This window comes from Parasteatoda tepidariorum, chromosome 4 (assembly GCF_982258835.1).
Source record: "Parasteatoda tepidariorum strain Cologne lab strain chromosome 4, Ptep-v5.0, whole genome shotgun sequence".
In the NCBI taxonomy this organism is placed as follows: domain Eukaryota; kingdom Metazoa; phylum Arthropoda; class Arachnida; order Araneae; family Theridiidae; genus Parasteatoda; species Parasteatoda tepidariorum.
This window is the reverse complement of record NC_141758.1, coordinates 42,453,475-42,477,761: the sequence shown is the minus strand read 5'-3', so window position 1 is coordinate 42,477,761 and position 24,287 is coordinate 42,453,475. Positions and strand designations below refer to the sequence as shown.

At 27.5% G+C, this 24,287-nt stretch overlaps 2 protein-coding genes across 4 annotated transcripts in view; both read right to left on the bottom strand.

Moving 5' to 3' along the window:
* Nucleotides 1-1,631, bottom strand: part of LOC107436675 (uncharacterized) — a 61,137-nt gene extending 59,506 nt beyond the window's left edge. The window contains exon 1 of one of the 2 annotated variants that reach the window (XM_043040901.3): nucleotides 1,489-1,631. The gene's annotated coding sequence lies outside the window, so the exon portion shown is untranslated. The remainder of the gene's footprint in view (nucleotides 1-1,488) is intronic. The other variant, XM_043040902.3, reaches the window with a different exon arrangement.
* Nucleotides 1,632-4,943: 3,312 nt separating this feature from the next.
* LOC107436678 (centrosomal protein of 41 kDa B) lies at nucleotides 4,944-24,184 on the bottom strand. 2 transcript variants are annotated; one of them, XM_016048460.2, is made up of 12 exons: nucleotides 24,034-24,184; nucleotides 21,796-21,859; nucleotides 18,157-18,204; nucleotides 15,816-15,877; nucleotides 15,647-15,698; nucleotides 13,333-13,399; nucleotides 11,810-11,955; nucleotides 11,666-11,733; nucleotides 9,626-9,740; nucleotides 7,222-7,347; nucleotides 6,362-6,403; nucleotides 4,944-5,294 (listed from the first exon to the last, which is right to left on the bottom strand). In XM_016048460.2, exons 1-12 carry the CDS (start codon nucleotides 24,085-24,087, stop codon nucleotides 5,080-5,082), a joined length of 1,059 nt encoding a protein of 352 aa, XP_015903946.1. In that variant the 5' UTR covers nucleotides 24,088-24,184; the 3' UTR covers nucleotides 4,944-5,079. The 2 variants fall into 2 exon arrangements, with proteins under 2 accessions (XP_015903946.1, XP_015903947.1); XM_016048461.3 differs by having other exon boundaries at nucleotides 4,944-5,289.
* Between the last annotated feature and the right edge of the window lie 103 nt (nucleotides 24,185-24,287).

Here is a 24,287-nt window from a genome sequence, read left to right as displayed (position 1 = left end):
TACTTAAAAATCCGATTGTTAGATCAAAAGTTATTAAGGTGTACAGTTTTTTATTTTGCTCTCTGAATATTTATTTCAGCCTTTCCTGAATTCTCACAACAATTAACATAATCCTAATATTGAATTATTAACCCCATATAGAGAGGCCCTATTAGTTTCTCTACATTAAGAGAACTAAAGTCACATTTGTATGTTTTAAACATATTCATGCATATAAACATAATCGACTCATGTATTTATATAACAAAAATGAGTAGAAAAAAAACCATTATCGTTTTCATTTTCTTTTATGTAGACATGTATTACAGTTCTGAGATCTTAATTTTCAGTTTTTGGTACATTTCCTGAATAGTATTATTGAATGTTTTACAGCAGTAATCGTCAAACTCATGCAGCTTTTCAGCTACCGAACCTTTTAAATCATACTGTGAGCTACTAACAAAAAAAAAAACGACCGAAAAGAACAAACTTTAAAAAAAAAATATCTTACATTTGATTTATTGCCTATAAACTTGCATCAGTATGTCAGACAACATGAACGTTAATGCTATCCACCGAAAATGTTCCTTAGATAGTTCGAATTACTGCTCAACAGTTTATGATTTTAGAATTTTTTTAAAAGTTTTCAGGAGGGAGAAAATATATTTTAAGAATTTTTTCTCTTAGAATGTTTATAAATCATTATTATTTTATAAAGTAAACACCATAAACTTAGTAAACATTAAATTACTATCAGTGAAAATTCAATTTAAAATGTAAAAGTGTCCAATTACTATGTGTTTTTATCATATTAAAAGTGAAAAACGAAACAGGCTTTGTTTGAAACTAGACGTGTTCGTGCCCCTCTGTCCTTGTCGTTTAACCCTTTGACGCAGATGGGTCACCTTTTATATATTTTTTGCTGACGCTCTAAGTATAAGTAAAAATGCGTTTTAGTACTTTTTTAATTATAAAGACAGTCTAATAATTGCTGAAAAATCTGTTAGATTAGTGGATTTATATATTTGTACTAATATATAAAAAAATTAGTTTGAAAAAAAAGTATTTTCATTCGTATTAAAAAATTTATCAATAATTGATTTTGTAAATTAAAGAAATTTCAGGGATAAATTACTGTTTCCCTTTGATCTAAATAACTTCAAATAAATGTAAATTTGAAAAAATATTGTTTGGAAATGAGCCGTATATGGAAGATTTACTTCTAACGCAGAAAAAGAAAGGCTGTTTCATGCTGTATTTCATGACCAAAAACTATTAAAATGCTAAATATAATACTTTTTCCTTTTTTCGACCTAAACTAATACAAAATAATTATAAAAAAGTACGAAAAATATGTTTATAAAAATTCTGCTTCAGAGGGATAATGTACAAATTATAAAACCCATATTTGGATTATTTTATTTGAGTTCCCATTTAAAAGTATCAATTTTTTTCAACATTACGCGTGTAATTTTTTTTCTATAAACGAAGATTTATTTAAACTCTTACCTCAAAATATATCTTGACAAAAATCATTATCACGAAAGATGCAAATAATTATCTATTGACTTCCTGAGTTTGGAAGCGTGTAAAAAAGAATAATCCAGTAGAACATTTTTGACATGTGCCTTGATGAAGGAACAGTATTAAAATGAAATGTCTTCTGTAAGATGATGTCACTTCCGAAAAATTTCCCTGTAAAGGAACTAACACCTTCCTCTTTTTTTAAAAATAAATAAAAGATCAAACAGTAGAAGCGTCATTGTTTCATTTTTCAATGACAAAATGAGAAAAAAAAAAAGAAAAAAGGGAAGAATGTGAAACAACTGATGGAATTAATCGACCGAGAATTAGCGTGATTTTAAAAAACGAATTAATATAATTGTACTATGCTTCCTAGTTTAATAAAAAATTTACATTCTTCATACTACTGTCAGAGTGAAATAAAGAAATGCAGGGCTGTCCTTAAAAAAAATGAATCAGATAAAGCCAGACCTAGAAATTTTAAACCATTTTTTCTTTCTAAAATAATTCTTTTTATGCTTAAATGAAATTATTTTTCCATCCATGCAATTTTGTTATCACTTTTTAATTAGTTAGAAAAATTCGTATTAAAGCAATTTAAAAAGTATTAAATGAAAAACGTCGTTCTAAATATTATTTTAATTTTTTTTTTTTACCAAATTATACAGAGTTCCGGAGGGCCTTAAAAATTTTAAAAAGTTGTAACGAAAATAAAACAAATGTCGATATTATAATCTCTGTGTAACCACCACTAAAAATTGTTTTTCAAAGAAAGTATTTATGCATGAAAATTCAAGCTTCTAAACCACTTAATGATGAAATGATAGATTAAAATAAGAAATATCATCTAGCATTAACTTAAATTTACTACCACCACTAAAACTTTTCAAGGACCGCAGGAACCCTGTTATAGTCATCAAAATTTGTATGAAAGCAATTAAAAAAATTTTTTAAATAAATAAGTCGTTTAAACTATTACGTAATTTTTTTCAAAATCAAATTATCGTCAAAAAAATTCTCACAAATTTTACATTCTGTCGTAAAATATGGAAATGAACGGTTTTGTCCTTTTTTCATAAAAAATAACGATTGGATGAGGATTGCCTCAAAATGCATCTGTTGCATTTTGAGGATCACTAAGTTTTGACTAATTAATAACGTGTAAATGGGTTCTCCCCGAGAGTTATTATTCAGTAATGATAGGTCGTGATGAAAGAAAACGGTTCTCGTTCACGCGTAGAGAAAAAGAAAGATAAGTTAAGTGAAGAAAACGAAGGGAATACTAGTGACAAAATTTTGATTGTGGAGTAATTTTGAAGGGAAAAAAGGTTTTCGCGCAACCTGATTTTCAAACTTTATTTCATTTTCAACAGCATTTATTATAAATGAGGATTACTAAGTTTTGAGAAATCAATAAGGTGGAAAATCGGCTCAACTCGAAAGTTACTACAAATTGAAAGTGAACTGGCTCAGGGGATAAAGCGCTCGCCTTCTAATGAGACGAACCGGTTTCGAATCCCTGTCGATACGAATTCCGCAGCCGGCTTGCACTGACCACAGTGCTGACGTGAAATATCTTCAGTGGTAGACGGATCATGGGTTAGAGCCCCCTTGCCGTCTTCCTCTCCATGTAACGCAAGTGCGGGTTAGCTCCATCAAAAAGTCCACCACGAAAGCAAATTTCTTCCAATACTCGATCCAGGAATTACCTTGTCTTCTGGGTTCAAAATTACAAGGCTACGGAGATAAACATTAGTAGTCGTAAACCCAAAAAATTGGGTCGGCTGTTCAACGCGGTTATAAAATAAAATTTTTATTCTAAAGTTGCATTGTTGGGCTTAGAAAATGGCGCTAAATGTCAAAAAAAATACTTTTTTGAAAATAAAAAGCATTTGTGATCGAATTTTTTAATATTTGACAACCTACACCGGGTTTAAAAAATACGCAAAACTTGAGAAGTATGATTGATTTTTACCTGTGGTAAAATATCACTAAATTGGCGAATTAAAAAAAAAAAAGATTAATAAATTTAACTAGAGCTGGGGTAGCTCAGGGCATAGAGCATTTTCTTCCCAATGGGGTGCCAAAGTTCAAATCCCGGCGTTGGCTAGTTGTTAAGAATTCTGCTTCCGACTAGCATCAACAACAATGGCGATGTAAAAAAATCCCCAGTGGTATATGGATCATGGGTGACATCGGGCGAACCGTGGAAGGTTTTCCTCTCTGTATAAAGCAAATGCGAATAAGTTCCATAAAAATCCTTCATGAAGGTTAGTTTGCCCCCTTGTCTTTAGGATTGGGTAAAACCGGTATGCAACATCGGTGATAAAATTAAATATTTGAATACCTACTCTAACACTTCATTGTTGAGCTAAAAAGACGCAAAACTTGGGAAATACGATTTATTTTTATCTGCAATAAAATAACAATTCGTGCTTTTTCAAAGAAAAATTTAATAAATTTAATTAGCTATGCATTTTAAAGTGTAGTCAATTCATTTCAGAAAGATAGGATTTTTTTTTAAATATATATTAAAGCTTTTGTCCTGAGAAGGGACTTACATTATGACTTTATTTTTCTTACAAAAGAGCTTCGAAAAATAAAAGTTTTGTTTATATTTGAAAAATTTCCATCAATATCCTCAATTTCAATGGACTCATCAATTTTGCATGCTAAATTCTTAGTGCAACTTTAATAATGATTTTGATTAGTATTAACATCAAATCAAAATAAATTTAAATGTAATATGTGAAGATTATATAACAAAATCACGCAACTGCTGTATGAATGAAAGGTTGCTTGAAAGCTGTGGTATGGAAGAAAAAAAATCTCAACTTTGTGCTCTATAATTAATAATTGCTTAGTGCATTTCAGACAATTTTGTTACGCTGTTTTCATATGAATTTTGTTAAGCTGAGTCAGGTGAGACCAAGCAATAAAAAGAATATTACCCGATTAAAAACTTTGTTCGCTTCAAAAATATATAAATAGGAAATGACAGTCGACATGTTTCAAACGCTCAAAACATGTCGATTATTATTTCCTATTTATATATTTTTGAAGCAAATGAAGTTTTTAATCAGGTAACGAATTACTGCTGTAGTTTCTTGGTATTATTTATTTAATAGAAAAAATAGTTTAGAAGTTATAAAGGTTTTATTCCTAAAATATTTATATATTTTATAGTTACACTATAGTAAGAGGGATTTTAATTTCCTATATACCCACTTTTCATCCTTCCTTATTTTTCAAGTGATGTCCATTGTAAGATATCATGTGATGTCTTGCAACGTTTTGCCACTTACTACAAGGAGGGTTAAAATCAGGGTAGAATGAATATAGATCAGAATGTGTCAATAATCATTGAACAAAAAGATTATAAATTAATTTCAACAAATATAATCTTCCTAGTCTATTGCAGATGCAGAAAAAAGAACAAGTAAGTGAAAAACTTTAATAAATTAAACATTTGAATTAAAATAAATACAAACATGATAAAATTTCAAAGCTCTTAGTAAATGGTGCATATAGTGGACGGCAATTACAAGTAATCTGAGGCTACTGATTGCGACTACTCTATTTCCAAGGAGCCTTTTTGCCTCCTCTGGCTCTACTGTCCATGGCACTTTTGGTCAATTTCAGTCCAGTGTGGCCTATGCTTTTCAGACTGCTGTTGCTGTCCCTTCTGTAAGTCAAGGAGCTTGGTTTATACTTCATTTCGACCGCTTCATCACCTAGTTTTTTACTTCCAGACATAGAAGAGCCAGCCCTTTTATTTTGATTGTTCTGTTCTAAAAGATATAATCAGAATTTATTTTTAACATAAAACTATAAAATACAACAAAATAAGTAATGGGAATTTAGTTAACTTCTTCTCTTATGATTAATACTTATTTGTAAATCTGTTACAATAAAAAAAATCTCAACCAGGATAAGTAAGCTTTGGGACACAATTAAAAATTCCAAAATTAAAAGAGTTAGGTTTTCGGCCTTGTCCAAAGCCCTTCTTATAAAGTTTCTCAGAATTTTAAATTTAGTGCAAAAGTTTTGAGAAATTAGCCCCAAATTATAAATCAAAATAAATAATTCAATAATTTAGCTATAATTAAATATGAATTCATGTCTGAAAAAATATTTAATAAAAAAAAATTGCACTAAAAAAAGTTATTTTTATCATTACTATATTTTATCCGTCCAAAACTCGATATTGTAGAGTAGAATTATGTAAACAATACTAAACAATTAAGAAATCGGTAATATCTTTAATGGTTTAATATTGTGACAATTGAGGTTGTCTTTGAAATATATTATAAAAATATCTGTTTTTTTTTAATTATTCAAAACTATAATAAACTTAAAGTATAAAATGTAATAGATATTAAGTTTATGCAATACGTTTTCTATATATTTACACATTTTAAAACTTATTAATAGTTTTAAAAATACAATAAATTGCAGAATTTCAATTAATGTTGTTACTAGATCCTAAAAATAAAATGTCATAATAGAATGTTAAAATGTCTGTAAAAAATACACTTAAATAATTTTTTTAAGTCCAATAAGTGCACAGTGATTATAAAGTTATAATATTTAAGCTTTTTTTGAAAATTATAAAATTTGGATATTTTAATGGATTAAATCCAACAAATCTGAAGTAAATCTAATTTAAAGTATGTCCAGAAAATCAACAAACAAGACATTCATAAACAGAAGCATTGCTCTAAAGTAACTAAACTTAAACTTCTTGGAAATTTTAAACATTGATTATTAACTTTTCCTGACACATATAAAAACACAACAAAGTGAACTGCACATATAATTGATGAAAAAGTAAAAGAGATTCAATAGATTATCTCACCGTGTTTAGGATAGTCTAAATATTGTTCTATTACATCAATATGTAATATATATTAAGGACAATATAGCTATATTATTAAAAAACTAATCTTCATTATTAGTACAGTTAATTACATAAATAATAAATAAAATAAGATAACAGATTTTATCATGCATATAAAATAGAGATAAAATACTGGAACAATATTTTTAAAAAAAAATTATATATAAAAGACAAGTTACCCAAATTATTGAAATAAATTAGAAGGAAAAATTATAAATAGAGTATATGGCGATGTTCATGTTTTCTATTTCAAAACTTTGTATGATTTATTTTTAATTGAAATATGTAATTTATTAGAAATAATGTCCAGTAATACGTTAATAGAAATAATAAATTTTAAAAATTCTGATTCATTTTTGATAACTTAAAAAATGAAGTTTCTTATTTTTAATTTTAAAAAAGTTTCTGTTTGAGAAAGCTTAGAAAGATTTAAAGTCAATTTCTAAACTTTTTAATTGTTATAATTCAGGACTACTATAAATAATAACATATTTAAACTTAATTTTTAATACAGGGAAAAAAATCTACACAATAGTTACACTTATCTTTAAAAACTTGAATGAACCTGTACCTTTTCTTTTTTTTCTAGATAATTTAATTAAAAAAAATATTAAAAAATATTTAAGCTTATGTTCATTCTTGTTGCATTGTATTTAACCATAAACAAAAGAAAAATAAATTGTTTTTTGAACACATGTTTAATAATTTTAATTCTAATAGAACTCTTTGATACCCTAAGATACCAACATCATTTATAAAATAATTATTTCATATACTAAAGAATAATGGTCAAAAGTTCTAGAAAATTCAAAGGATATCTTCTTGAGACAATTCACTAAAACCATTTTTTACAACAACGGCAGGAGAACCACTCTGACTAGGCTGATTTGTACAAAGATGAGATAAAGGCTTTTTAGGAAAAACTTGTAGGCAATGTTTTAATCCTAAATGTAATCAAAAGATAATGAGCAATATACAAGTACCAATCTTTGAAAAAAGACAAACTGAATAAAAAACATATTTAAAAGACATATAATTTATAATCTAGAAGACAATTATATCCATCATATTTTAAAACATAATATAATCCATATATATAAATGTAATATAAATACAGTCAAACCCCGCTATAGTGAACCTTCAAGGGACCGACATTTCGGTTTACTATAACCGGGAGTTCAATATATCCGTTACGCAAGCAATTTAACCAATGGTTCCTTAAATCCTCCCTTTTATTACACTTTATTCAAATAAATGACTGAAAAATATTATGTAGAAGCAAAAAAATTTTTTATTTTTTTATTACTCTTTGTCTTGCGTGCAAAAAAAATTAGTAATCTCTAGTTGATCAGCAATCTTCAACACAGATATGGAAACACTTCCCGACTCTCAGATAATTTTTCCTGAATATCTGTTATTCCGCTTTTTAAACCTGTCTAACCAGCCATTTTAGCACAAGAAAGTAGTCTCATAAAATCACATAGCAAATTCATCGACATTTGTTTAGATACTGGGAGATTGCGTCTTCTTCTAATGCGGAACCACTTCAGTAATGCTTCTTCAACACATCCTTTTCTCAATTTTTTTCTGCCATCTAAATATTTTTCATGAGCAGAAATTATTAACTGCCTATTTTTTCATAAGTTACAAACTGCAGATTTTGATAGTTTATATTCTCTGCAAATGAGCTTGATTGCATCCATTTACAATTTTTCTGATTATGCCCATTCTATCATCAAAGAAGAACGTTTTACGTTTACTGCTCGCCATAGTTAAATTTGAGACACTTGCTTGTAGGATTTTTTAAACTGAACTCAGAGCAAAAAGGAGTTGAAATGAGGGCCTTATCAACACATATTAGCGTCCAACCCTTTGAGCCCACTGACACCTTACAGGTGCAAGTGAGATAAAAAAAGCAAACAAGAAAAAATACCTATCGCTACATTCCCCTCTATAGATGATTTCAAAAATCGGTATATGTATTTATTTTGAGGAAGAAAATTCAAAATTATTACAAAAAAAATTTAAGAAAAAAATCAGTCGAAGACAGAAAAAAGTTCATTAAATCCAACTTCCTCACTTTTTTGGTTCACTATATCCACAAAAAATAACATTATACGTGTATAGCAAGGCACAGGACTGAACATTTTGTTCACTATATCCGGGAGTTCACTATAGCAGGGTTTGACTGTATATATAAATATAATCTATTATATTCTATAATACACTATAAGTTTTCATAAACTAAACCAGACTAAATCTTTTTAGTCTATACACAAAAAACTTCTGAAACGCAAACAATTTTTTTTCTTTACGTTTAAATCCCTTACAAAAAATAATGTGTTTTTAAGGTACATATGAAGTTGATTGTATGCGGCGTAAAGGAGGTTCAAATTAAGGTATATTGGTGAGGTTATGACCTCACCAATGTACCTTAATTCGTGAGGTTGCAAAATATGACCTCATTTTCAATCTCAGGTGTATTTTTTACACCTTTTATTTTTTTTACAGTCAAAGGTTATAAATAAACAGCTTTTTAGATAGATTGATGAGGTTATTTTTGGTGCAAAATATGACCTCATTTTCAACTTCATGTGCATTTTTTACACCTGTTAGAGGTTTATAAATATCAACCTCTGGCGTATTTTTTTTTACACTTTTAGTTAATTTTTAATAATCAAAAGTTGTAAATTAAGAACTTTGCGTACATTAGAAATTACGAAAAACGTATGTTTCTCATAATTTATAATATATATTACAAGTTAACCTAGATACATCATGATACAATTCAAATACACTATATATTTCTTTCACTAAGAAGAGGTTTTGTTTTATAATAATATGCTAATAATAATCTTTAATGCTTTTGATGTTAATCACATAACAAAATGTTTTTCCATAATACATTTACAATTGCAGGTAAATGCATTGTCTATAAATTCACATATTACAAACATTTAAATTAATACAGAAGCGAATTGTTAAAATTTTTTAATTAATATGATACTGATTATTTTTATAAGATTTGATAAAAAAGAAAGAAAAACGACCAAATTATCCAAAAACATTATAATGGTTTTAAAAAAAACACATACTGAAACTTAATGTAGTAGTTCACATAGGTAATATAGTAAAAAAACAAAACAGATACCACAGACAGCTTGTGGATATCAAAGGGAAATCAGAATTTGAAATGAACATTTTACAGATAAAAAAAATTACCTCCAGTAAGTACAAATACATTATCATAACCACGTTGGACTAGAGTTGTTGCTACTCGAACTGCAATTGATTCATCATCATCATACACAATAATAATTTCCGGAGAACTGTTTTTCTAAGATATAATATTAAGGTTAATTCATAAATAAATTAATATTATGAATTCATTTGAAGGTATTCATACTAAAAAGGATGCATTAAAAATTAATCAAACTGCGACCAAATATTATTTATTACAGAGTTCATGAATGGTTATAAATTGTTCTGACCACTTATCTTTGCAATTGAAACTAAACTAAACAAAACCAATAACTACAAGATATCGATTTGAATTTTTGACGTGGCAATCGTTTTACACAGATCTATAAAATTCATAAAAAAGTATTTTACTTTACACTCAGAACATTACTCATCATTCCAAACCATCCAACAATCTTAACCATCAACAATAATCCTTAATTTACCCTTACCCTGAGTGTAGAATTTACCCTTTTCTCATAAAATAAACATAAAATATATTCAGAGAGTCGACCAGGAAATTTATGACTATTACAGGTACTCTATCATTACTGTGTGGGTCGGCATAAACTGGATATTCCTTAATTTTAGTATAGTATTTTAATGTTACCAAAAGGTCATAAATGCCTAAATTGTAATTTTTAATGTGACAGGTTTTGTTACATAATTAAATTAATGTAGAAAATGAGTCAAAACAAATTGAAATAGCAGAACTATACAAACAAAAACAATTAAAAATTATTCTAGATAAATAAATGAGGCATATATAACTTACGAAATAAAAACATTCATGAAAACTCACAAGATTTTCCTAATTTTCTCAAAAACTTTAAAAAAATAACCTTTTTAAATCTATACGTTAGTTGGGTTACCAGTTTCACACTATAAATGCACTTCAAATAATTTCTTCTAGATAAAATAAATTAGAAGCATTAAATTATTTTTTTTCATATATAAAATTGAAACAGAAAAAAGGTATTCTAGAATGATCAGTATAAGCAAATGAAAGAATTTTCATCAAGAAAATTTTTAAGTTTGATCTAATTTTTGTAAATATCACAAGTTTTGATGTTCAAAGCTTCTAAAATATTTACCAATGTAGTTAAGATTATTAAAATAATAAATGATTTAAGTGTGCAACTCTAACATCAGTACACACCAATTTTTCAACAACTTACTAAAAACAGTAATTTCAAGTGAAGCCGTAGGAATTTAAGTATATATATATAAATATATATATATATAAAGAGAGAGAGAGAGAGAATGTTTCGTACACGTCTTTCTATACTAATTCATAGCTAAAAATAGATTATCTTATTGACTTTAAAGCAAAGAAATCAATCTTTCACAAAAAGCCATAAAAAGTAAAGATTACAATTAAAAGATTATTTTCTGAAGTTAATGAGCAATTATTCTTGGAAATATACTCATTTAAGAAATCAAAAAATTCCCTATAGTCCATATGCCATCTGTTAAAATGAATCAAGATGGTTAAATTTTTCCTTCTGCGTGATGTTCAATTGTGCAAAAAGATTTTCTTTCAACCTATTTTCTTTCAGAATCCTTGAATAAAAGAAAGACAGACCAATTTTGTATGCCTTTTTCATGATGTAACTGCTAGTAAAACTACAGCCTGAATGGCAAAATTTTGCCAAAACCTGACTGGGATAACCTCTTCCAGAAGATGCTAAGTCCAGAAGATGCTAAGTAAAATAAATAAAACTTAAAAGAAATCACCTTATGTATCAACTTTGGAAATTACTTTTTTTTTGCAGATTATATATATATTATCAAACAATTTTGGAAAAATTTTAACATGCTGCAATGTAAGAAATTTCGCTAAAAATTATCTTAAAAAGAATAATAATCTAAATTCAAAGAAATATCAACATATTTTAAAATTATTGTTTTACACTTAAATATCTTATTAAAAAAATTCTTCAAGAATTTTTTTTTTCTCAATATGATTAGTCTTTAGTAAGAAATGGCAAAAAAATATATTCTTCATTAATAAAAGGATACGTATAATTTCATTTCTTCTGTTTCAAAGCCAACTGATCGGGCAAGTAGAGCTGATGGATAATGCCTGGCTAAAATGAACATAAAATATTAATTACAATTTCATCGAGCCTACAAGACAATAAAAAGGTAAAATTTTCAAAGAACCTGTTTTAATATTATTTTGAACAAATTGTTCTTTATCCCTAACATCTAGTAATAAATAGGGCAGCTCCTTCTCCAATTTATGTACAGTAGATGATGGATTCCTTTTTTGGTTAGCAAGGTCAATTTCACCGATTCCCATTATAACACTACAAAAGTAAATAGAAAATTTTATGAACAAAAAAATTCATCAAATTATTCAATTCATTCATCAGAAATCCATTCTATTCATATAGCTGGATTCTTAAAACAATAACTACTCTGAGTGAAATTTTTAAAAGCATATACTAAATTCAAACATTTTAAACAATGTTCATAACTAAAAAGTTGAATGCACGATAGTTCCTCAAGACATTTTATTAAATTTAAGTAAATAAACTCTAAAGTTTATTTGTGATAATATGAAATAAAGATTATTGATATAGAAAATTTTATGAACAAAAAAATTCATCAAATTATTCAATTATTTCATCAGAAATCCATTCTATTCATATAGCTTGATTCTTAAAACAATAACTACTCTGAGTGAACTTTTTAAAAACATGTACCAAATTCACATTGTTTATAACTGAAAAGTTGAATGCACGATAGTTCCTCAAGAAATTTTATTAAATTTAATAACAGAAAAGTTGAATGCACGATAGTTCCTCAAGACATTTTATTAAATTTAAGTAAATAAACTCTGAAGTTTATTTGTGACAGCAGGAAATAAATATCATTGAGTTTACTTCTTGCCTACAAGCCTTTAATTGGCTACATTTATAACCCCTAACACTCCTTTAAACTGTTAGTGCCAAAGTATTAGTCTTCTAAGTGTTTTAACTTACTGCCAAAAGAGAGACTTTATAATATTACTTGCCCACTTTTTGCTGCCTAATACACTTAGAATATTCTTCCACTTAAAAAACACAAAATGATAGTCACTCAGTACTTTCATTTACTAAAATTTGTGAAATTTTATATTTATTCAGTAAAATAAGATGTTCCCCAAGAAATTTAATTTTTTTGAATATTTTTGAATATTAAAAAAAAAAAAAAAAAAAAAAAAAAAAAAAAAAAAAAATTAGAATTTTTTTTTCTCTGAAATTCTATAATTAAGAGAAAGTATTAATAAAACTTGCAACTGATCAGTATGAATTAATTTTAAATTATTTATGCCTTAATAATACTTTAACTGTTTATATGATTTTCATCAATTTAATGATAGGAAATCCAAGGATGTCTTAAATATAAATATTAATTTACATAAATAACCACACGCAATGATATTACGGAACTATTACTCAGAAACACATTCAAAACCATTTTTAATAAGACGAGAGACCTAAGTTGGTAATGGCATCATTTATAGTATAGTTGTTAGAAATTATAAGCCCCATTTTAGAAATTTCTTTTTAGATTTTATGTTAAATGCACTTTTAATGGCGACTTTATGAAATGAATGGCGTGTAAAATCATATAAAGCAACAATAAAAAATTACAAATATTTTTAATAATGTTAAATATGATTGTGAGAAATATCATACTTAGGTAAAACCTTATCTGGATGCTTATTATCACTAGACTTAACAGAACCTTCAATATTGCTGCCATCTGTCAGAAATATAACACAGTTTTCACAGTTTAGAAAATTTTACAATACAAAAATAAATTTTCAAAATTCTTTCATTTAAATTTTTTTCTTAAAAATAAGTATTTTTTATGAGAAAACATAATATAAATTAATATGAATACAAATATAGTTAAGACATCTAATAATTTAAAACAGCTAGTATAATTTCAGACATGATACGGAGAAAGCTGCCAAGTTGACATCTTTGTAAATTGACTACCTGTCTAAGTTGATCTCCATTATAAGGAACCAAATTTATCTTATGTAATAAAAGGGAGCAAAACATTTGTAGCTAACCACCTGTCTCTCTTGTACGTTGACCATTAAATTAAATCCAATTTGTTTAAAGGTGTTATTAAAGACTATTCAAAACCCTTCATACGTTGAGTGGGAAAAAACACTTTTTCAGTAAGTTTTCTATACTCTTTTGTGACACATTAAAATTTCACAAAATTAATGGAAGTTATAAAAGCTAATCTAAACCTCGTTACGAGTTAACCATAATAGAAATTTAGGAGAGCTATTAAAATAAATATGTTTATAAATATAACAGAATAAATTTTTAAATTATGAAATACATATACTATTAAGTTAAACAATTGTTTGTATGTTCTAGTGTAATGATATTTGATTAAAAGTTTTTATAATAAATAACTAGCAAGCATAACTAACAAAATATGCATAAACTAATCCGTATCTATAATCGTATCCATTAAAGATTAAGATGGCTATCGAATAGAAATCAACTTAGGATACAACATAAGGGAAAGAAGAGATAAGATTGAATAGTTAAGATAAGTGAAGCTAGTTAAGATTGATTTAATCTACTAAGTGAAAAACTAAAATGTTTAACCTAAAAAAAAGAAAGATTAAAATTACACAGAATAATTTGTAAAGTCAATTCATTCTAAAATAACGATCATCTATAATGATAATGTTACAAAATAATGATAATGATTAATTTATTAATTGATAAGCATGGTTTCTTGATTACATAGTTTTAACAATTTCGTAAAAGGTTTTGCACAGATGATAATTATTTAAGAATCAACACATACATCATAGATTATTAATATAAATTAAGGCACTATTTAATTAAATTTAAGGGGAGAAAAGAAATATTAGATGTAATAAAAATACACATCTGAAGTTGACGATGTTCCTCCTGGGAGTGAAACTTAAAAAAATGTAATGGAAATTAATAAATACACTCATGAATATAATAATTATTAAACCCCTGGCCATATTATAACTTAATAATTATCAACAGTTGACTGTATTACTTAATACATTACAATATTAAATTTATGTAACAATTTGAAAACCAAGGGAAAAGAATGATTTTTACCCATTTTTCACAAAAATATTGACTTTAATCACTATCTGAACCACTTTCAGGATTAGTAATTTTAACAAATCGATAACAGGGAAAATCAGTTCTCCCTGAAAGTTGAATCACTTATAAGATAAGTGATTCAACTTTCTATCTCCACATAGATCTATCCCCACATAGATAAGGCGAACAAAGAAATGTATAGTGAAAAAGACTAGGAGTTCCACAGTGGAAGTATTGATTGGAGAGAAATATTGAGGAAGAAACAGTCCTTGTCCAATCCAATTTGCGAATCTTATTTTTTCTCTACATCAAAAATTGTAAATTTTGTTTTGGAATTTTTAAGGAATTAAAATAAGTACTTGTGGTATCCATGTATATTTTTATGATTTCAATCATATTCCAGTTCCTGAGCAAATTCAAACGTTAAAATTTTTTCTCACAAAATCAACTTTAAAGGACATAAGCTGCTTTTCCCCTCGATTTTCATTCTGCATCAAAATTTTATAGCATCTGTTTGCTCTTGCTTAAATATTCATTAGCAGTTTTTACTGAAGCAGCAAAAATATACAACAAAAGACAAAAAAATAATAATAAAGTAACTGAAATATTTCTTTAAATACAATTTTTAATTTTTTAAAATTATTTATGAAATTTAATGTCTTATACTATGAAAATAAATAAGTTTTTGAATTCCATTCAAGTTTTCTATTACTTAACTATTTAACTCCTATAGTTTTTAATATATATAATTCATTTACAATCAATATAATTCAATTCATCATCCATTTTCAATACTACTGAGTAGATCATACATAATTAGAAATTACACATATTGCAATTATTGCCATACATTTACAATGTATACAAAATACTATATTAAAAGAAAGCATACCCTGTGATTTTTCTTTTTCCAACTTTAATTTTACTTTAGCAGCTTCAACCAGCTAATTAAAGAGATAGAAATTGTCTCAGAAAAAAATTACGTTCTGCAAGTAGCAAGTTTTACAATAGAACAAATTTAAGAAGAAAAAAAAACAAATTACAGTTAAACTAAAACTTACCAACTCTATAAAACTTGAAAACTTAATGCGGTTAAAAACTTCATCTTTTTTGTGCAAACAATCTAAAAGAAAAATACATTAATTTTTGTGGACATTTATGAATTTTAATATAGCTTGAATCTAATTTAAAAGGAACTATTTCTTCAACATACATTATTTTTAAGAATTCTTAATTTTCAAATTTTATCAATGGCAGTACTTAGCACGTTTTGAATTGATAATATAGCCTTTTTTATTTTCTAGATATTGTATTTAGTTCATTTATATTAGTTTGGTTTTAATTTTTTGACTTAGCACTAAAACTATATTAATAGACTAAGTCTGTGATTCATCCATAACGATTATTTTAATACAATAATATCGCAAGTGTATTGTAGTACTGTACAACCACAATTTAGAACAGAGGACAGATAGAGGAAATTATAACCTGATCTCCCCCATTGGCGATTCATTCATGGATTTTTCCTGCTCCATAATAATTTGTATTAAGGAAATATTTAAGCTAATACAATTGAAAGCATACTTCTTGCCTTGAAATCTCATGTAATTTTAAACTTTGATAGTTCTTTGACATTTTTTGTTGCATCTGAATAATTTACAAACTTTTCTTAAAAAAATTTTTATCGCAGGATATTTAATTCATTCAACTAATTTGTCAGTTAATACACAAAATATTATTGAAAAATTTTAATTGTGTAAAGAGAGATTCCATAGGAATTTTCAAATAACCAAAGGAAAAATTTAAGAAATTGAGAGACCAGAATAGGGGAATACATTTCCTTTGCTGCTTAACGAATTTAAATGTGAAAATCAAAAGGGGGGAAATTTATAGTAATCACAGGGTTCTGTCTAGGTTTTCCTGAGAGGTACCTATTTTGTGAAAATTTAGACATAATTTGTGAAAATTAAGAATTATATTAAAGAAAAATCAACACAAAAATATAGATTTATCGTTTCCTACGAGACATAAATAAAAGTTGAATTTGTGAAGGTACCGCTAAACGGTAGTAAATTTGGCTTGGACAGGACCCCTGAATCAGCTCTTTAGTGCAGGTGCTATGTATATCAATTACACTTCAGCAATATTTGTCACATGCATCACGCATAGTCATTTAACCAACTGATTTTAATTGGTAAGTTTTGACACAAGCAGTATCTTCTTCTTAGATTTTTCAAAACTACATCTCAATAGGAACAGGGTTCTCGTTAAGAAAATTAATTAAAATTCTATTAAAGTTAAATGTTAACAGGACAAAATTCTTTATATTTCAGTCAAGGAAGCTCAACTAAAGCCAAAATTAATAATTATGAACACTAAAACAAGCTTGTTGAAAACAGCAGTCAGTTGTACACTGTTCCTTCAATTTTTTGTAATATATAGTCTAGTTATTTAGCATCTTCAATTACTACATTCTCTCTATTGTAATGAGATATATGAAGTTCTATTTGCTATTCCATAGCTACAATGTCATTTTAACATGATTAAAAGGCCAGAATTGAACCATTGAGAATGAATCAGAAGAAAATGTCAATTTTCCCACTATCCACTTTTTCTTAATAATTTATCAAAAAAGCCTGAAAAGGAAAAGGTCAAACCTCTAAATGCAAAAGTTTTTGAAGTTTAATAATATGTAGTTTTTTTCTTGTAAAACTAAAAATTTAGATCAAAGTATGTGTTTGCGCATAGTTAATTTTAAAATGTGTAAAAAAATTGAATATAATGTAAACCCAGAAGTGAACAAATAATTAATATACAATTTTATAAGAAAATGAATACTGTAATTTAAAAGCATAATCCAAATCTAGGATTACTTCGTACTGCAATTTATATGCATTGTAATTCACGTACAGTAAGTCATTAATTGCCTAGATACAAAAATTAAAAAATTTTAAATTTTTTTTATAACTTCAGAATGTCTAGAATTGGATACCTGCAAATGACATCCCCATAGGTATACCGTGGCATTTGTCAATTAAGAAGCCAAACAGGTTTGACACACACATACCTTTGCTTCCAATCCAAGGTATCCAATTAAATATGATTTAAATCACATGATTAGACATAATCATGTCACATCTTCTTGAGTTGCAGATACCAAATTAAAAACAAAATGTCTGTTTTGTAATTGGTCACAATAACTGTTGCCATTTGAACAACAAAATGTCTGAAATTTTGGTAACAAGTAAAATAAATATATTAGAGATATTTTAAAAATGAGTTTATTTTAAACTAAACTTCTACCCTGAAAAATACAAAAATTGAATACAAAATATCATAATTACAAACAAAAAAAATGTTTTTAATATTTAAAAAAATGGTTGTATAATCCATTTTATTTACTTTTTTGTTTTTCTCTAAGTTCATCAATCTGTTTTTGAACAGTAGAACCTGCAAAAAAGTGTAGAAAAAAAACATAAGAAAATATAAAATAGAAATGCAAATAAATATAAAAATGACAAAATTTATCAAGCAATTACCATTTTGCAGTTTAACAGATTCTAAAAACATATTATACATCTAAATATTAAAAAAAATAATAATAATAATAAATGGATTTATACATCTATACAGTACAGAACCCGTTATCCGGAAATCAGAAAACCAAAATGCCGGAACGAAATTCGATAAATTTTCCCGCAATTTTTAAAAAAAAAATTTTTTTTTACTCATAAGATTTTAGGATTTTTCTTTCTTTTTTGAAAGATGTTTACCTTACCATCGTTTTGGAAATAATCATTAGTGTATTAGTTCATCGTTTTTTCTTCTTTTTAAGATTATTTCCAAAAATTAATTTTTTTAGTTGGGTTTAACAATAAAAAAAAATGGTTTTTTGTAGCGATTCAGAAAAATCATTTATCCGGAATAGCGATTGTCCCGATCGTTCCGGATAATTGGTTCCCTACTGTATTAAATAATTGTCATAAAAAAAAGCAATAGTAGATCACATATCATTTAAAACATCCACTCAATGATAAGGAAAAAATTATTTAAAATCATAAGACCTATAGTTATAGATAGTATTAGGTACCTACTTATCCATTTCAGAAGGCTAAAACAATCCCCGTACCATTATTAACAACAGTTGTGCTTAATTATTTGACATAATATGTATTACTAGTATTGGGGTTATAGTTTTCTAATATATTAATATCGGTATCTAAAAGAAACTGAACATAGGTTTTTTGGTAACACCTAGGCGTTTTATGGATTCTGTAAACAGTATGTTATAGGGAATGAAATCCCACACTGTTTTTGGCTCAGTGGGATTTGAGGAGTCATAATGTAAGTCAGGATTGAATTTTGGGAGAGAATCAACAGGTTTAGATTTTTACTTATAAAAACAGTAAAGAAGATTGACTAAAATATTGCAGATAAAATACTAAAAATGCAGAAGATTTTAAAATTTTCCCCGAATTAAAGAATAGCACAAATGTATAATGAATAACGAAGAAATATAATGGTTCAACACGACCAACACTAATAAATGTGAAATAGAAGAAAAATATGGTGCTTTTATTGGACTATTAGATGCTTAACTTCTTACATAGGTAAATAGTTGTGATAATATATATTACTGTGATTAAAGTTTTCTAATAAATTAACATAGATATTACAAAGTATCTAATATTGATTCCTTGGTAATACCTAGGTTTTTAACAAGCTTTGTAAACAGATAAGTACCAGTATGTTTTAGGAAATGCAATCCCACATTGTTTTTGGATCAATGGGATTTCGAGAGTTGTCGACATAGTTGGGATTAAATTTCGGGAGAGAATAAACAGGTTGGGATTTTTACGGGAAAAACAATGAGAAAAATAGTAAAGAAGATTCACTAAAATATTGCAGAAGAAATTACTTAAAATGCAAAAGATTTTACGAATTTTCAGTTTTTCCCATCTTTAAAGAATAGTACAATTGTAAAATGAATAATGAAGGAATATAGTGGTTCATCACAATCAGCACAAATAAATATGAAAAACAAGAAAAACATGGCCTTTTTTTTGTAGTATAGAGTAGGGCTGGGCAATGTCAGAATTTCGATATTGTGGTATATTGTGAGCTTCATATCACGATATTATGATATACCGCGGTAATTAAATTGTTATGTATATTATAAATGCTAAGACTATTTTGCAATTAAAAATTAATGTGTTTAAAGAGCATCATTTAAAAAAAAATGGGGTACTTATCCTATATTAGCTCGCAGCATAATTATCCCATGGAATCAACTAACAGTGTTTTCACTACAGAGCGAGAACGCGAGAATCTCGCATATTTTTTTCTTTTCTCGCATTAAAAAATGATTACCGCGAGAAATTCGCGCATTCTATAAATCAATTTCAAAATTCGAGAATTTCTCGCATTTTGGAAAAAGCTTCGAATTACGCCAATTAGAATAAAATCCATTTCACTTTTCTTCCTGGATCTTTCATTATTTTCAACATTTGCCCCGTTATCTAGATTCCCTATTTACCAGTATTGTTCAGAACTTTTTCGAGCAACAGAACACAACCTCTCCGAACCACGGAACTCCTTTCAGAACACATTTCTCTGCAACCACGTGTTTACCGCAGGCAAGGTTTTTTCATGTAAGACGTTCAAATTTTTTATGCACTAATGTAAGATGGACAAATACCTAGTAAAGGCAAAATCTTCTATGATGATGCAGCAAGAATATTCAATGCTTTAAAAAATAGAAGACGTTAAAAGTGTATTATAATGAAAGAAATTTTTTTTTCAAGTCTATTTGTATTTTTTCAGTTTTTAGAAATCTCACTTAACTTTCTGAAATCTCACCCTGTTTTTGAGAAAGGGTGAGAAATTCTCACCCATTTTTTTTCTATGATGAAAACACTGACTAATTATAAAGCATCATTATTTTGAAACAGAAAAATTTTATTAATATAAACATCAATTACTAATATAAACATCAACACAATTATAAATATCAACAATTATAAATATCAACACAATTATAAACATCAACAATTATAAATATCAACACAATTATAAACATCACAAGGAGATCCGACAATCTCGGATATTTTTAAAATCAGAAGCGCGCTATTCTCAAAATGAAACTAAAATCAGTAACTAAGTATACCATGGAGGGTTGATATAACGCGCGGGTGTTTGAGATCCGATATTGCCAATACCACGGATATGACGCATGCGCTTTAAAGTCAAATGATACCACAATATATTGTAGGAGAAATTTCTAGCTGCCGAGAGGAGGTACCGTAAATATTACGCGCAAGCCTTTGAGTTCTTCACCCCTAAATCAATCACGTGCCATACCAATACCTCCTAGATACCATACCATACCGCCACTTCCTCGCCGCCGGTCGGCCGAAGATATTGGCTAGCGGTGAGTACCGAGAGGTGCAGGCATACCGAAGTTCAATAACTCGGTATTGCCGAAGAATATACATCCGAATATCATTACCGCGGTATCAAAGAAATACCGGTAAATGACGGTATTACGGTATATTGCCCAGGCCTAGTATAGAGATGCTTAACATTTTATATGCTGCATTAATTAATGACATACAATATGAATCAGGCAGAAAGTTAGCAAAATTTCAAGATGTCATCATCTCAACAAGGTAGACAGAATCTATCCTCCCACATGAATGTATACATACGTAGTTCTAAAAAGCTACAAAATTTTAATGCATATTTTCAAAATACAGAAGATTTGAACCTCTGTGCAGAAACGCAAAATACGGAAGATTTGGGGTAAATGCATGTAACGCAAATGCGGAGGATTCGACAGGTATTCAGCAGCATTAAGGCAGAAAATAAACATATAACAGAAAATTAGTTTAAAATTACTTTAAAAACGAACTTAAACGATAAAAAAAGTTAGAAATATTCAAATACAATTGTCACTTTCACATTCTTACATTAAACTTTAATAATTTTTCTTATAAAATAAAATAGATTTATTTCCCTAGAAAGTAATAAAATAGCAATAACCTGAATTTACAGCTGGCTTCACATGTTGATATTTTGGATTACCAGGAATTCTTTTGTTCAGTGCCTAAAAAAGTAGAAAAACATTTTAACTAAAATTATGGCCATTAAACCATTAAACAATTTTATAACGATACGGTTTCATATCATTTTAAGTCTTACATTTCTAAAAATTGTTTAAAGATATATCATAAAACTATCTTTTAAAATTAATGATAATGGATTAATGGTAAGATTAAGTACCTGTCGTTCCGAACAATATAAAACTTCAAAAAATGGAGTAAAACATGCAATATGTATGGAACAAATAAGTGCTATGGTGATAACTAGGATGTGACAGAAACTGGAACAAATATAGTCAAATCTCTTTTTTTTTCCAGTTGTTTTTAATTAACAGCAACCACCAAAGAATGTTTATAGAACCAAGCTTCTTTCATAGGTTTACATTTAACAGTTATTCCTGAACTAGGACCACTGGTTGCAAGCATGAATTTTGCTTCCAGGTAATTAAAAAAAATTGGAAGATTTCCTGCATTGTGATCTGTCACAGAATAATCGCCCAGATTTTGCAACATCCAAGCAACAGGAAACAACATATATTTAACAGTTATTCCTGAACTAGGGTCACTGGTTGCACACATGAATTTCCAGGTGTATGAAGTTTCCAGGGAATTGAAAAAAATTGGAAGATTTCCTGTATTATGATCTGTCCTACAATATTCACCAAGACTTTGCAACATCCAAGCAACATGCCACAAAAAACTAAAACAAAAAATAGCACAGGATATCAACTCAAAGCGTAAAACTTGAAGCCGCCCCCTTCGACAAACCTCTACATTTGGTATTTGAAGTTAGTATGACAGATCATGATACAGAAATATTCCCTAATTGACCATTGGAAAACCAGCTTTCTCTCAATCCTTGTATTCTTATCATTGTATAGGAATAATTTTTAAACATTTAAACTGAAACAAATCATAGAAAAATTTTAAGAATTCAATTTCGTCTAATACAAATAGTCTGCATCTTTCATTGATGATTTGCATGAATCACATGTTCCAGTATAAACGAAAGGAAGCAACTTCTAATGAGTCATTGGTTAGCTTTCATTTCAAGTAATTTTAAGTAATTACTCACGCATGTGCAAAAGAAATAACTTGTGCATAAACCATTAACCAGACCAATATTTGTTTTTTTTATTTTTTCTCGTTCTAAACACTATTATACACAATTTGAGTAAATGAATATTTCCAAATATGAGAGATGATCACAAGCAAAATTTCTTACGTTGAAGTATAAAATCAAATTTCAAATGAACATACAAAAATTAGCCACGCGATATGACTCAGGAAAAAGTGATCTTATAGGATCAGTATTTTAGAAGAGTGAATTTGGTTAACAGAATTTCTACAACAGCTACAATGTAAAACTGGTTAAGTACAATCCCGCAAGGGATCACAATTTGATTTTTTACTATATGACAAAGAGGGAAAATGTGAAGTGTATCAAAGGTAGCCATCTTGAATATTGTTTAAATTAATTCAAAGAGAGACATAGGAATGGTAAAGAATTGTATTTATAAAAAAGTTATATTTGAAAATAATATTTATTAGAAACATACATGATTTATTAAAAAAGACACTTCAAAGAGCAAAAACAAATTTTACTGTTTCATCAATATTATTTTACTGTCTTTTCTGCATATTTTATTATTAAATCCCTAAAGAAGCATACGGAAGTGATTCAAATAATTTTTACTCCAGTTAAAGTTTTATAATTCGATGAATAATTATGAGATAAAACAAAGTTCCTTAAAATTTAAAGTGATTTCAAGTTATTAATATAAATTCCAGGGACCGATTTAGCAAGCGAAAAACATGATTATAGTACAAAAAAAATCGAAATTTTTATGTTTTTAAAAAGTATTTTTAGTTTTCTATAGATTCATATTTCAAATTATTGCTAGTACCTGGCTTTTGATAATGATATTCTGTTTTTAAGGAGTAAATTGAAGTTAATATTTAGATATACTTTGAAATCAAACTTTAATTTTCCAAATAAATATTTATTTTTCTATGTTTATATTATTCACTTTACTTCAGGGTTGTCAAGCTCTGAATAAAGCGTATTAATAATTGAAAGCGTTAATTTACTTAGTCAGACAAAAATTGCACAAAGACTTTATTTAGTTGATACTCAATACATTTAAATTAGTCAAGATTTAATGATGACTTAAGATACCTGATCATTTGATACGTATGAGCCGAAATTGAAGGGTTTATTTGAAGAATGCATAACCAAATCATTTAGATAATTTAAAATTTAAAAGGAAAACTAAGAATTTGACTGTAAACACAAATTTACAGTTAAAGTTATAAACAGAAAAAAATCTAATGAATTATTTTGATTCAATATTTTGAAAAGTGACTCGTTGAATTTAAATGACTAAGCGAATTTAAAACAAAAATTTAATTCGCAAAAATCTGCAATTTTAT